General features: G+C 43.4%; 1 protein-coding gene across 1 annotated transcript in view; it reads left to right on the top strand.

The window, feature by feature from the left end:
* LOC106516803 (protocadherin gamma-C5) overlaps positions 1 to 11,917 on the top strand; it is a gene marked incomplete at its 3' end in the record, with an annotated part of 28,278 nt that extends 16,361 nt beyond the window's left edge. Inside the window, 3 exon segments of the mRNA XM_014007344.1 lie at positions 7,982 to 8,040; positions 8,972 to 9,025; positions 11,820 to 11,917. Of these exon segments, the coding sequence (XP_013862798.1) occupies positions 7,982 to 8,040; positions 8,972 to 9,025; positions 11,820 to 11,917 (211 nt within the window).
* Positions 11,918 to 12,415: the final 498 nt, after the last annotated feature.

Here is a 12,415-nt window from a genome sequence, read left to right as displayed (position 1 = left end):
TCATTGAAGAGTTCTCTTATTTTGTACAGGACTCCAATAGATTTGGCTATTTTTGTTCTTAAATTATTTATATGATTATTTCCATGTCAGTTATTCATCAATGATGACACCTAAAAACTTCACTTCACTGACTCTACAGATCTCAACATCATAGTTGTTGTCATTTGCACTTTTTCACATTTTAAATGGTTTTAGACACATTTGGCTTTAACAGATTTGGTCAATAATAAACAAGTTAGGCTATAAATAAGGAACAATCTAAAAACTATGTTTTTATTCTAAAATACTTCATGGTAAAAATGAATGTTTTGCTTATTTTTAATATTTCAATTTTACAGTTGCCCACGACAGTTTATTTTGGAATTTTATTGAAAATAATTGCATACATTTGTTTCTTTAGGCTTTTTTTAATTGATCACAGCTTTAAACACAATTTTAATCCTTTTTTTACATCTTGATATTTTTGTATCTCATGGATCAATATACTTTAAAGCTTAGATTTTGTAATTTTTTTTAGTTTTACAAGAAAATCTTTTTTTCCCTTGTGTTTGTAAAGTTGCCTGACAGAAAAGCAGTTTGGAAACCACGCCTCCATGCGGTTACTATGTGCCATGTTTTCTGGGTTGGTGGGTTTTTTTTCCCTGTGACGAGCCTACAGGGAGCCAGCCACTCAGATGACTTGTTTGTTGCTTTCTCTGTAACAGTATTAAGTTATATTTCCTGACATTCAAATATATTTTATTGTGTAAAAAAATCCCCTGTTGAGTCGCTCAGCTAAGCAGCTGCTCTTCAAAGATTCTGAAGTTCTGTCAGGCTGTTTTGTTCCAKCCTGTGAGGGAGAAGTGAGAGAAAAGTTAAGTGTGGGCGTGGGAAGGGTGACAGGGCTGCTGCAGCTCTGTCCTCCAATAGGAGGCCTGCTCTCTCTGCTCCCCCCCGCCCATGGAGAGAGAGAGGCGGAGGAGAGAAGGACAGTGGAGAGTTTTAGAGTAGCCTGGGACAACTTTGATTTTCGCCTCGTGTTTTATTTTATTTTTTTCTTTAATAAGTATCATTATGATGTTACCAAAGCTCTCCATCRCCTTGCTTTTAGAATGGAAATGTTTACATGGAGTCCTGTAGTCTCGCAGTGATGGATACGTGACGGTAAGAGAAGAAAGTTGGGAACTTTTCCCCCACCGATCCTCGGAGCGCAGCACAATGGACCCCGGGCGGAGGAAGCGCTCCGGAGGAGGAGGGAGGCTGTGGAGGTTTTACTTCTGCCTCGCCTGCGTGTCCTCCGCCTCCGCTCAGCTCAGCTATTCCGTCCCAGAGGAACAAAGTCCGGGCTCGGTCGTCGGGAACATCGCTAAGGATTTAGGTGTCACAGTTCAGGAGATCGCTCAGAGGAAGCTGCGGGTGGTCTCTGACTCCGGGGTGGAGTATTTCGAGGTGAGGGAGGCGACCGGGGATTTGGTCATCAGGCAAAAAATCGACAGGGAGCAGCTGTGCGAACTGAGGTCGTCCTGTTCACTCCACCTGCAGCTGGTCCTGGAGGAGCCGCTGCGCATCCATCGGGTCGTGGTGGACGTCCTGGACGTGAACGACAACGAGCCGAAGTTTTCAACCAGCAGCATCTCCCTGGAGGTGTCCGAGGCGGCCTCACCGGGGACGCGGTTCCGTCTGGAGAGCGCGCACGACCCAGACGTCGGTGCCAACTCTTTACGCACGTACCAGCTGGCAGCAAACGACTTCTTTATTTTAAAAGTGGAAACTAAAAGCGATGGCAGCAAGTTTTCTGAGCTGGTGGTGGACAAGCCTTTGGACAGGGAGAAGCAGGCCTCGTTCCGCCTGCTGCTCACGGCTGTGGATGGGGGTCAGCCGGAGAAGTCCGGCTCCACGCTTCTTCTCATTAAAATCCTGGACGTGAACGACAACGCGCCGGTCTTTGACGAGCCGGTGAAGAAAGTCACTCTGTTAGAAACCGTGGCACTGGGCACTTTAGTCACGAAACTAAACGCGACGGACGCAGATTCGGGGAGCAACGGGGAAATCTCYTTCATGTTTAGTAAATACACGCCTGAACGCGTTCTCCAGCTGTTCAGCGTGGACTCTAAGAGCGGGGAGATCCGTGTGAAGGGCGCGGTGGACTATGAGAAGGGCACAGCTTACCACATCACAGTGCAGGCCAGAGACGGGGGCTCCCCCGCCATGGAGGGCTCCTGCAACGTAATAGTGGACGTCACTGATGAGAACGACAACGCGCCGGAAGTGACACTGACGTCGCTCAACAGTCCCATCAAAGAAGACTCAGCTCCAGGAACTGTGATAGCCCTCATTAGTGCCAGAGACCTGGACTCTGGTGTGAATGGGCAGGTGACTTTAACTATTCCCCCAGGTTTGCCKTTTAAACTGAACTCAGCCTTTGGCATGCATTATAATCTGATCACTTCTGGTAGAATGGACCGTGAGACTGTCCCAGAATACACAGTGGTCATCAAGGCCACAGATGCTGGCTCTCCGCCCCTCTCCTCGCAAATCAGCTTTGTGGTGAAGCTCTCAGATGTGAATGACAACGCTCCCATCTTCTCCCAGCCTTCGTATTCYGTGGACATCCCAGAGAACAACGCCCCCAGCTCCCCCATCACTGCTGTTTCTGCCACGGACCCAGACATAGGMGAGAATGCTCATGTCACCTATTCCATCCTGCCCAGCATGGTGCAGGGCTCGCCCATWTCATCCTACGTGTACGTGAACCCAGAGACGGGTCACATCTACAGCATGCGTTCCCTGGATCACGAGCAGCTCAAAACGTTCCGCATTGAGGTGCAGGCTCAAGATGCTGGGGCTCCCCCACGGACAACAAACGTCACTGTGCATGTGTTTGTGGTGGATGTGAATGACAACGCACCAGTGATGGTTCACCCCTCCTACCCTAAAGACAAAAGACTGCAGCTCACTGTGCCCCCATCTGCCGGCCCGGGTCACCTCATAAATAAACTAGTGGCAGTGGATGCAGACAGTGGGCACAACGCCTGGCTGTTTTACTCCATCTCACCCGGGCCAAATGTTGGCATGTTCCTCATCGGGGCCCACACCGGGGAGCTCCGCACAGCCCGCAAGCTGGCCGAAGAGGAAGGGGGCTCAACTTATGATATAACAGTTGTCATCCAGGACAACGGTGAGCCACCAAAGTCCAGCTCTGTGAACATCACAGTAACAGTGGATGACACGGGGGCATCCAACGAAGCTCCCGTGATCCCCCACCACAACACCTTCTACCACCGCACCGGGATGCAAGACATCACGCTGTACCTCATCATCTCTCTGGCCTGCGTGTCAGGTGTGGCCTTCATCACGTTYGTGGTGTTCATGGTGCGCTGCCTGAGGCACCGCGACCCGCTGCTGGAAGACCCCGAGTGCTGCCTCTGCTGCTACGGCCGCCACCGGCCCGGCCGCTACCACCAGAGGCCCGGCAAAGACCTGCACCTGCAGCTCAACACGGACGGGCCCATACGATACATGGAGGTGGTGGGGGGCCCCCAGGAGCCGCACACGCGCACCTACAGGCCCTGCTACTCCACCATATCCAGCCGCAGTGACTTTGTGTTTATGAAAACACCCATGCTGAGTCACAACAACACGCTCAACATGACGCTCAGCAGGAAGCAGCTCATGAACTCAGCCAGTGAGGTGAGGGCGTGAAGGGGACAGTAAGGACGTCTCTGTTGGGATAAGACAAAAATGGGGGCTTTTACGTTTCTACAAAATGTATTTTGAGGTGTTTTGCTTTAAAGGTATTAGTTAAATGAGACTTTATGTTTTGACTCGTGACAGTAGGAAGATTGTGTCATAAGTGGACTATTTTAAGTTGGAAAACCATATTTTCACACAGATTTGAGCAGGTTTAGTGAGATTTTGTCTTATGGARCATATTTGCCATCAGTGTCGAAGCAGTTTGGGTAGCATGGAGTGCTTTCATTATAGACAAAAAAGAGCCAACAGTACTTTTCAACAGATGGGGAGGTGGGGGACACCCAGGTGAAAATGGAGTCCTGCAGAGTTGACTTCAGTGGAATGACTGGAAGATAGAGAGGAACAGGATGACAGAAGGAAATATGGGGGAAGAAGGAAAAGGAAAATGGGGGTGGGGGTGGAGACTCTAAAGCAGYAGATGAAAAACAGGAATTTGCGGGGTCATTGGTCTGACCCTGACTTCCTGTTGTCCTCTGAACCAGTGGTGATTAGTTCCAGGATGCAGCAACCCTTACGAGAGGCAGTTCCTGGTGTGTCTGACTCATCCTTCATATATTTAGATTGATACTTGAAAAAATGTTGGCCAAATAATGAACTAACTCATAAATACAGACAACTAGTTCAGTAGATTAGATTTGTGATGCTTTCATTCATGTGATTCTCTGTGGAGTCTAAAGACGAAAAAAAAGATTTGCTCTCCCTAATTCAATTATTTTGAGGATTTTCCACCCATCATTTGACTAAATGTTGGACGACAGGAGTTAATGCAGAAAATCCTCTCCTTTTCCACGTGAGTTTGTACAGAGTGCTCTGAGTTGTGTCGTCCCTGAGGTCAGGAGGGTGCCATCTGTCTCCCTGCTCTAGTGACACGAGTCCAATGAGGACAGCAGTGGAAAACAGATAGAGGGGGAGACGACAGGAAAGAAAGGGCGGCTTTACGCACGTGTGCCACAGCGACAGACGGCGCGGGGCCATGATGGCCGCCGCCACTGTGAGTGTTTATGAGCCTGAGCTCGAGCGTACAAAAGCGTGAAGCACTAGGAGTCCTGCAGTAAGTGTGTAACTTTAGCAGGACCCTGGGGGCCTTGGAGCCTTCCTACTAGCACCTCTTTGWGTCTTCTATTCATCCGCAGTGTGCTGTTTTGGCTCAATCGCTGCGAACACAAGAAGTTTGGGAATTCAACACTAATGAAGCATAACATGAGCTTGGTTTACAATAAGCACCGTTTTAACACTTGTCTTTTCGTTTAGAGGAAAAAAAAAATTTTCCTCAGGATCAAAATATTCTCATGGCTGTCTAGTTTTGGAAGGGCTGACTTGTGTCCCTGTGCACAAACTATTTACAGGGACCAGTGAGACCTTATGAGGTTGGTCAGTTTAGACACAGTTTCTTTCTTTTTGCCTCTATAAAACCAATATAGCGAGTTGTGATTTTCCTGAAATGTCAGTACTAAACGTAAGAAGAAATTAAGATAGATTCAGTATGTTGAGTTATGTTGATGTGATTGTAGTTAAAACATTGCAATATATGTACAGGCACAAGCCTGAACTGATCACAGCCACCATGACATCTTTGAACAAGTTACTTAGTTCTAGCTGTGTCTCCACCATCACCGGGATGAATTTCTGTTTAAATTGTAGTTTTCCAGTAGACCTGATTATTTTTTGTAGACTCCCCTCTCGCTCACTCACAGAAACACTGGATGGTTTCCAGGTGTGACCTTGTGCTGATCAGTTTCATTTAAAACCCTGATAAATCCATGTCTACACGTTCAGCTGACAGGTTGTATTTCATGCAGAGAGGCCTCAAAGCTCTTTGTTTCATCTGAAGGGTGGACAGAAAATAGACGGATGTCTTTTAAAGCTTCCAGGTCAGTGTGATAATCTGTTGGCTGGATAAGAGTTGAAGCTCACAGAGCTGCAGTCTTGTTGTCTGGTTCTGTATTGGCACAGAGTGGCTGACCTTCCAGCATGTATATTGTTGAAAATGACTTCAGAATATGAAGCTGAAATGATTGAAAGCTTTCCTAAGTGCTTTAATAGCTCAGCAGATTGTTGCTTAGTTTATAATTAAAGGCCCTCAAAATGGCTTTACATTCAATGTGAGTTCCAAATGTCTATTTACAGCAGCCTAGCATACAGAGCAACATTAAATATTAGCCGTTCCCTAAGCAAAAAGTAGCATATGCAAATATCCTTTATGTGTACTAATTTTAAATTAACAAATCAAAAAGGTATACTTTCAGTTTACTTTTTTATGTACTCATCTGAGACATACTTAACCAAGTTTATCTTACACTATACTTGGCTTGTATTAAAGTATACTAAAACTTTACGAATGCTTAGTCTATAATGATTAAAATTTTGGCCAAGAAGTAGTACATTGAAAGCACATTTTCACACAGACTGGTTAATTTGTAGTATGTTTCAAGAATAAACTAAAAGTATACTTAGAAGATTACTTTCAATATACTCCTGAGTATACTTTCTTAAACTCATTGTGGGCCAATTTAGTCCTAGAAGTACACTTGTTAGTAAACTGTTAGTATACTTAGCTGTATCAGTGTACATGGTAAATAAAAGTCCACTTAGGGAAATACACTTTTATATACTTTAGTATACTTAATGCCATGTATACTTAAAGTGTACTTATTTTTGGTAAGTTTATAAACCTAAAAATACATTATAACAGTATATTTACAAACAAAATGTCCCTATTTAGTATGAACGAGTATTAAATCAGTATACTTTCTAGTACACTACAAGTATATGGTGCCTAGTATACTTGATAAACTTAAGCTTATACTCAAGTATACTTATTCAAATGAACTTCAAGTAAACTTCTTTTTTCTAAGGGTTGTGTACAGTTTCTCAGCAGATTCTAGTTTCCGGYGCACACCTGCAGTGAGATCTGACCTGAGAGCCAACGAGCAGACTGCTCAGTGTGTGAGAACCAGTCACGCAGCAGGAATGCCAGGCATCTTTCTATAAAAGTTGGCTTCCACGCTGATTTGTAATGATCTTTTTTCCCCCTCATCTTTACAACTCGGATTCTCTCCCACACCCACATCTTATGAGTTTGTTTTTAATGGTAACTCACTAAAGTTTGGTTTGAAAGGAGGGCAAGAGCTGTAATTCAGATCATAACTGATCGTTTGCGTTTTAGGTTTGAGTCCTTGTTTGTTGTGACATCGCAGTTTGATATTTCGACGCAGCAGTCTTGATTTTTCAGTCTTTCGTTTACTTCTGCATGCTGGGTTACTTTTTTTTAAAACAAGAAAATCTCTCAAATTGAATTCTTGTTCATCTTTATTTGGTAATTGTTTTACTGAATTACCCGATTCCATCACTTCTGCCTTCACATTTGTCATCAACTTTGTTTTCTACTCAACTGACTATTTTTTCCGCATTTAGTTATGAGTGCATTTATTTATTAWTTTTTTTGTTCTCTGGAGGAATTTATTGATAAACTTTGTTTATTTTCCCCTCCCTGCGATCGTGTTTCTGTTCATCATTCCCTCGGGTGGAACAGCTMGTTTAATAATGCAGCATATCAGGCTGCTGGCCTCTTCCTCTGGGGAGCTCTTGTGTTGATTAGGCAGCAGAATCTGGAGCCAAGCTGTTTGCTTTTCTTTTTTTTTTCTTTTTTTTTCTATTCACTGCATCACTGCACAACGAGAGAGCTTGATGGGGAGATGGAGAGAGGTGAGGAGATGGAAGAGACAAGGTGTTATGAGCAGAGACTGAGGCGCAGTGGAGTTGAAGGCATTAATGCAGAGGAGAGATACTTTTATCCAAGTATAGTCTGTTTTTATGAGGTTTTTGTTCCCAATTTACAAACTTCTTATCTTAGAGTTATATTTCTTCTCTTTTATAGTTTTACCCCCTTATAAAGGATCCAATCATCCACTAAGATAATCCTTTTCTGTTCTCTTCAAGCTTCGCTGGTGCTTTTGTTCACGTTTTTAAACTTTATTTAAGAATTGTTGCTCTACTTTACCACTATTGTTCCTGTGCAGCATTTTACACCCCAGAGCTCTTGATGCCTGCACACAAGATATTTATGGCCATCTGTAACTCTTTGTTGAGCCTCATGTTTCCTAAACCACACAAAAAGAACACACACACACATATCGTCACATGCAGATGTCTCCACAAAAGCGCACACGAGCATCTGAAACACATTTTGTTGCTGCTGCTGCTGCAATGAAACGTCCATTTCATGCTGCGTGTTTTCTTCTCTTCGCAGCAAAAACCACCCAACAATGACTGGCGATTCACGCAGGGACAGAGACCTGGACCGAGCGGGTGAGTGAATACAGAGACACACCTGCACACGTTCTTAAAATGCCCAGTGTTGTGTTCATCACACACAAAAAAAAAGCAGTGGAAAAAAAAGATGTTCTGAGCTGCCTGCAAAGTGCAGATTGTAAACCTCTGATGGTGTTGTCTTTAATGTGACATTAAATCACTGAATCAGAAGTGGTGAAATGATACGGCGCAGCGTGTTCGTAGTTCTGATTTTAGCCTCCTGAACCAGAATCTCTGCCTGTTTTCCAAGCTGCTTTATAAAATGGCTGCCGCAGCCTCCCCTCCCCCTCTCCCTCTCCCTCTCCCTCTCCCCCTCCCCCGGCAGTTTCTCTCCTCTCTGCGCTCCCCGAGCCTCTGCATCATCACTCAGTACTGCTGATGAGAGACGGTGACCAGAGCTGGGGAGGAGCGTGGGGGATGGGATGTGTTTACCCATCTTGTTTTTTCGTGCCTATATTTTTCTTTCCTCCTATTTAAATGAGATTATTGTATCAGCTTGCCTATTAAATCGCAGTGGATTGTGTTTTTCTTTTTTTTTTTCTTTTTTTTTTCTGTTTCAGATGTGTGGTTTAGTGTGTTGCTGTTTGCCCATGTTGTTTGGGCTAAACTAGATTGTGTAAAGCAGGAGTTTTCTCAATAGTGATGGCTCATCGCATTCTACCAGTCATAGTCTTATCTGAAATACACCAGCTGAGGCAAAAAAAATCTGTTTCCAGATGGAGCACAAGACTCTGCAGTTAGAAAGACTGCATGGATTACAGAAAACACAACATAATCAGCTTCAAAGTTCACTTAAAATAAAAAAATGACTTGTTTTTGTAATGCATACAACTTGTTCAACATCACTAAAATGTTGTGTTCTTTTACCCCATCTTTCAGTTAAATACACAATGGTTCTTTCAGCTTGAATAACTCTGTGTGTTTTTAGTCCCCACATGCCATACGGTACACAAATACGATGGACAACGAAGAATGGGACAAGGTACTAGTTTAGACTTTGACACTGCTTGGTCACTTTTTGTCCTTAATCTGGATTCAGTTCTCTAAATTCAAGCCCCGCTTCGTGGAAACCTGATTGGATCCAATGATAAGGGCAGAGAGTGACTGAAATATACCCGAGGTAGTGCACTGCAGTCGAGTGCTGTGATGTGTGTAGTTGTAGCTAACCCATAGCTTCTGATAATCTCCCTTAAGGCTTGATGGGGTTTCGTTGTTGATGTGCATACATATAGGCCACAATGCCTGCTGTGGCGTAGAACGAACCGGGACACATATGTGTGCAGTGTTTTGTAGATTTTGCTGTGCCTTGTATGTGTGCCATATAAGTCCAAGAGCTCCTCCTCCTCTTCCTCCTCCTTTTTTTTGGAAACTTGCTTACCACGCAGTGTCGCCTTTGATGTGTGTCTGTGATGGTTGTAGCTCAACATCACYAAATGTGGCTTTTTTAAATGTCATTAATGATAAACCACAGGACAAATAAAATGTCTGACTGATTAATATGTTATTTTATTTTATTTTATTTTTTGGAAAAGTGATCAAAAGTTTTTTCAAAAATCCTCAAGCTGTTAAAAAATCTGAAGTGGAGTTCTGCAGAACAGTTATGAACAGTTAATATCTTACCTGTTGTAGACATTTCTTTGAGCAGCCAAAGTTTTGGGAAACAGATTGATTCATTATTAGATGGATATGCTAATGGCTATTCCAAGCAGGGCTAACTCCAAAGTGGGCTGGTGTTGACCTAAACCAACTGCAAWCTCTAAATGTTTAGAGCAGTTCATGCAAATGCTCTTTTCTACATTTTTATGCAGTTTTGAGTTTTGCGCCACACCATAATTCTTAATATTATGATATTAATGCAGGATGTGCTCTAGCAAATAATTACAGAATTATATGAAAAAAACCATGGGATGTAAAATAAACAACAATGTAATAATTGCGTGACTCACTATGCATTATTTGAAATTGGACTTCCTTAACCCCTGAAATTCCGTAAAATGGTGGTAATCTYCTTTGGTCTTGGCTTTTCTCTGACTACCCATTAGCTCATCACTCCTGTTAGGATTAAACTCAATTTCTTTCAAATAAGGTTTTTTTAAAAAATCTATCTACAACAGGTGAGATAACAAATGTTTCCACAGACCCAATTTAAAACAAACCGGAACTACAGCGTCTTATGTCAACCAGCGTTGACCCAAACAAATCGAGATTAGAGAAATTATTTTGGATTTTAGGTAATGTGTTGAAAATGATCTGCAAAACAACAAGAGGAGCTAACTTAAGAGTTTAACCATGCAAAAACAGCAGTCCAGTTTGCACCACCTTGCCCACAGGAAGTGATAATCGAGACCACAGGAAACGCTCTACAAAACCACAGGATGAGATAAGCCTAGCAAGTTGCTAATTTAGCTGAAATGAAGCGTTCCCCTTTTATCTTCAGTTGTGTGAAGAGCCACAAAATGTCCTCTCTGACTCAACCTGTTTCTCATTGGCCGCCTGGCACAAGACCTACATGTTTCTCTCTCTCTGTGTGTTTTTTTTTTCCCCCGCTGGCGCTGAACCCCTTCAGAGTTTTTGGCAGCACAAACTGGTGACCTTTGCTACAACAGGCCCAAGTTTTTTGTCTTAGAATTCCTTTTTCCACTTTGTCTCAGTTTGTCTTTTGCTTTCTCTTAAATACAAGAAGCAGACTGATTTGCCTAAGGGTATTTAGCTGGTTTGCAGTACAAACGACATTCTGTTTACATCCCTTGGTTTTGTCTCACTACCTAATGTGCAAAAGATTTAGGCACTTAAGAACATAACGATTCGATCAGATGTAATTGCGTGAGTACATTATGCTTTGTCTTTTAAGTTTCTGGATTAAATAGAAATAAATTAGGTTTAGTCACCATTTGAAAAGTTCAAAACATACTCTCCAGTTCAGGGAAAATAATCAGAAGAACAAAAGTCCTCAGTGATCTGCTGCAGAAAGAATGATGCTACTGTGTTAGGAATGTAAATAAATATCTAAAAAAATAGCTCAAGTAGCTAAAATCTTTTTTTTAGTTCCTGTTCTCCTCATTTACTATAAACTAGTTTTACCACTGACCTTGTTTTGCATGTTCTGAAGTAGTTTAAAGGCCCAACCAGCTTGACGCATGCACTAAAACATGCCTTTTGTACTTCTCATGCAGGAAAAAAAATAAATTTTATTAGTTTATCTGCTCTTATTGTGCACTAGCACTGGTAAACATCCAGATAAAGATAAAGATGGGCAGTTTGCTTGCTCTTTGGCCGCAGCAGCAGAGACGGGATTAAAGTATCGCGACCTATTTGTAGAGCTTATGTTAGTGTGCCGCACGTGTGGGTTGCACTCGATCATGGCTGCCGCCTCCTTTGTTAGCCCCACATGCAAATTGTGGGCTGCAGATAAACCAGGCTTTGAAGGTGAAGCTCGCCCAGATGGAAATGCTCAGTGCTTGCTGAGCGCGGCATGGACTGAAATTCCCTTTAAAAGTTGGAACCATTAAATATTGAATCAGATTTACTAGTCGGCTCAGTGCTTACAGGCGTAGCAGCCGAACATGCAGCTGTGTGCAGACGCATTTGTTCAAGCGTGTTTGTTTGTTTGTTTGTAAACTTTATGTTTTTATTATTATTATTTTTCATGCTGAGTCCACCATCAGCTGCTTTGCTTTTACAACTTAAAGCACCAACTGCTGAGGCTGTAAATGAAACACAGATTATACAGATAATTATCTTATTTACAGTTTTACTTGTCCTTATTCTTACCACAGGGCGACTGGAGGACCTGAGGTTGCGATGGGAACTGGCCCCTGGCCCCAGCCCCCCACGGAAGCCGAGCAGCTCCAGGCGCTGATGGCTGCAGCGAACGGTGAGTCCGATACCTCCCCGCCTCTTTTTGTCATTTCCTCCATCCTGTCAGCTCAGCTTCTCTCTTCGTGGCAGATTTATTTCCCTCTGTGTGCACACGGCTGCGTGGGAAGTGGTGTTGTGTGTAGCTTCCAGGGCAACCAGCCAGACTCAGCCATTGATAAAGCGCTCTCTGTCCACATCAACGTTTCCATATTGGAATGATGTGGAATTAATAAGTAACCAGGGTCAGACAGTGTGGACCAAAATACCTGCAGCTTTCTTTTGCGACACATGATGTGTTGTTGAATGAAACGACATAAGAGACGTGTGTTTCCACTGCACACACTCGTCACAAGCGCCAGTGTTTGATTATAAGCAAAACTACAGGAAAACGATTGACCCTGTATGCTGCCGTGTCACGGTGAAGGTCTGCCAAACAAACAAGACACACACACACACACACACACACACACACACACACACACACACACACACACACACACACACACACACACAC

Source organism: Austrofundulus limnaeus, unplaced genomic scaffold (assembly GCF_001266775.1).
Source record: "Austrofundulus limnaeus strain Quisiro unplaced genomic scaffold, Austrofundulus_limnaeus-1.0 Scaffold1, whole genome shotgun sequence".
In the NCBI taxonomy this organism is placed as follows: Eukaryota; Metazoa; Chordata; class Actinopteri; order Cyprinodontiformes; family Rivulidae; genus Austrofundulus; species Austrofundulus limnaeus.
Note: the sequence above shows the minus strand (reverse complement) of the source record. Positions and strands in the feature narration are given on the sequence as shown.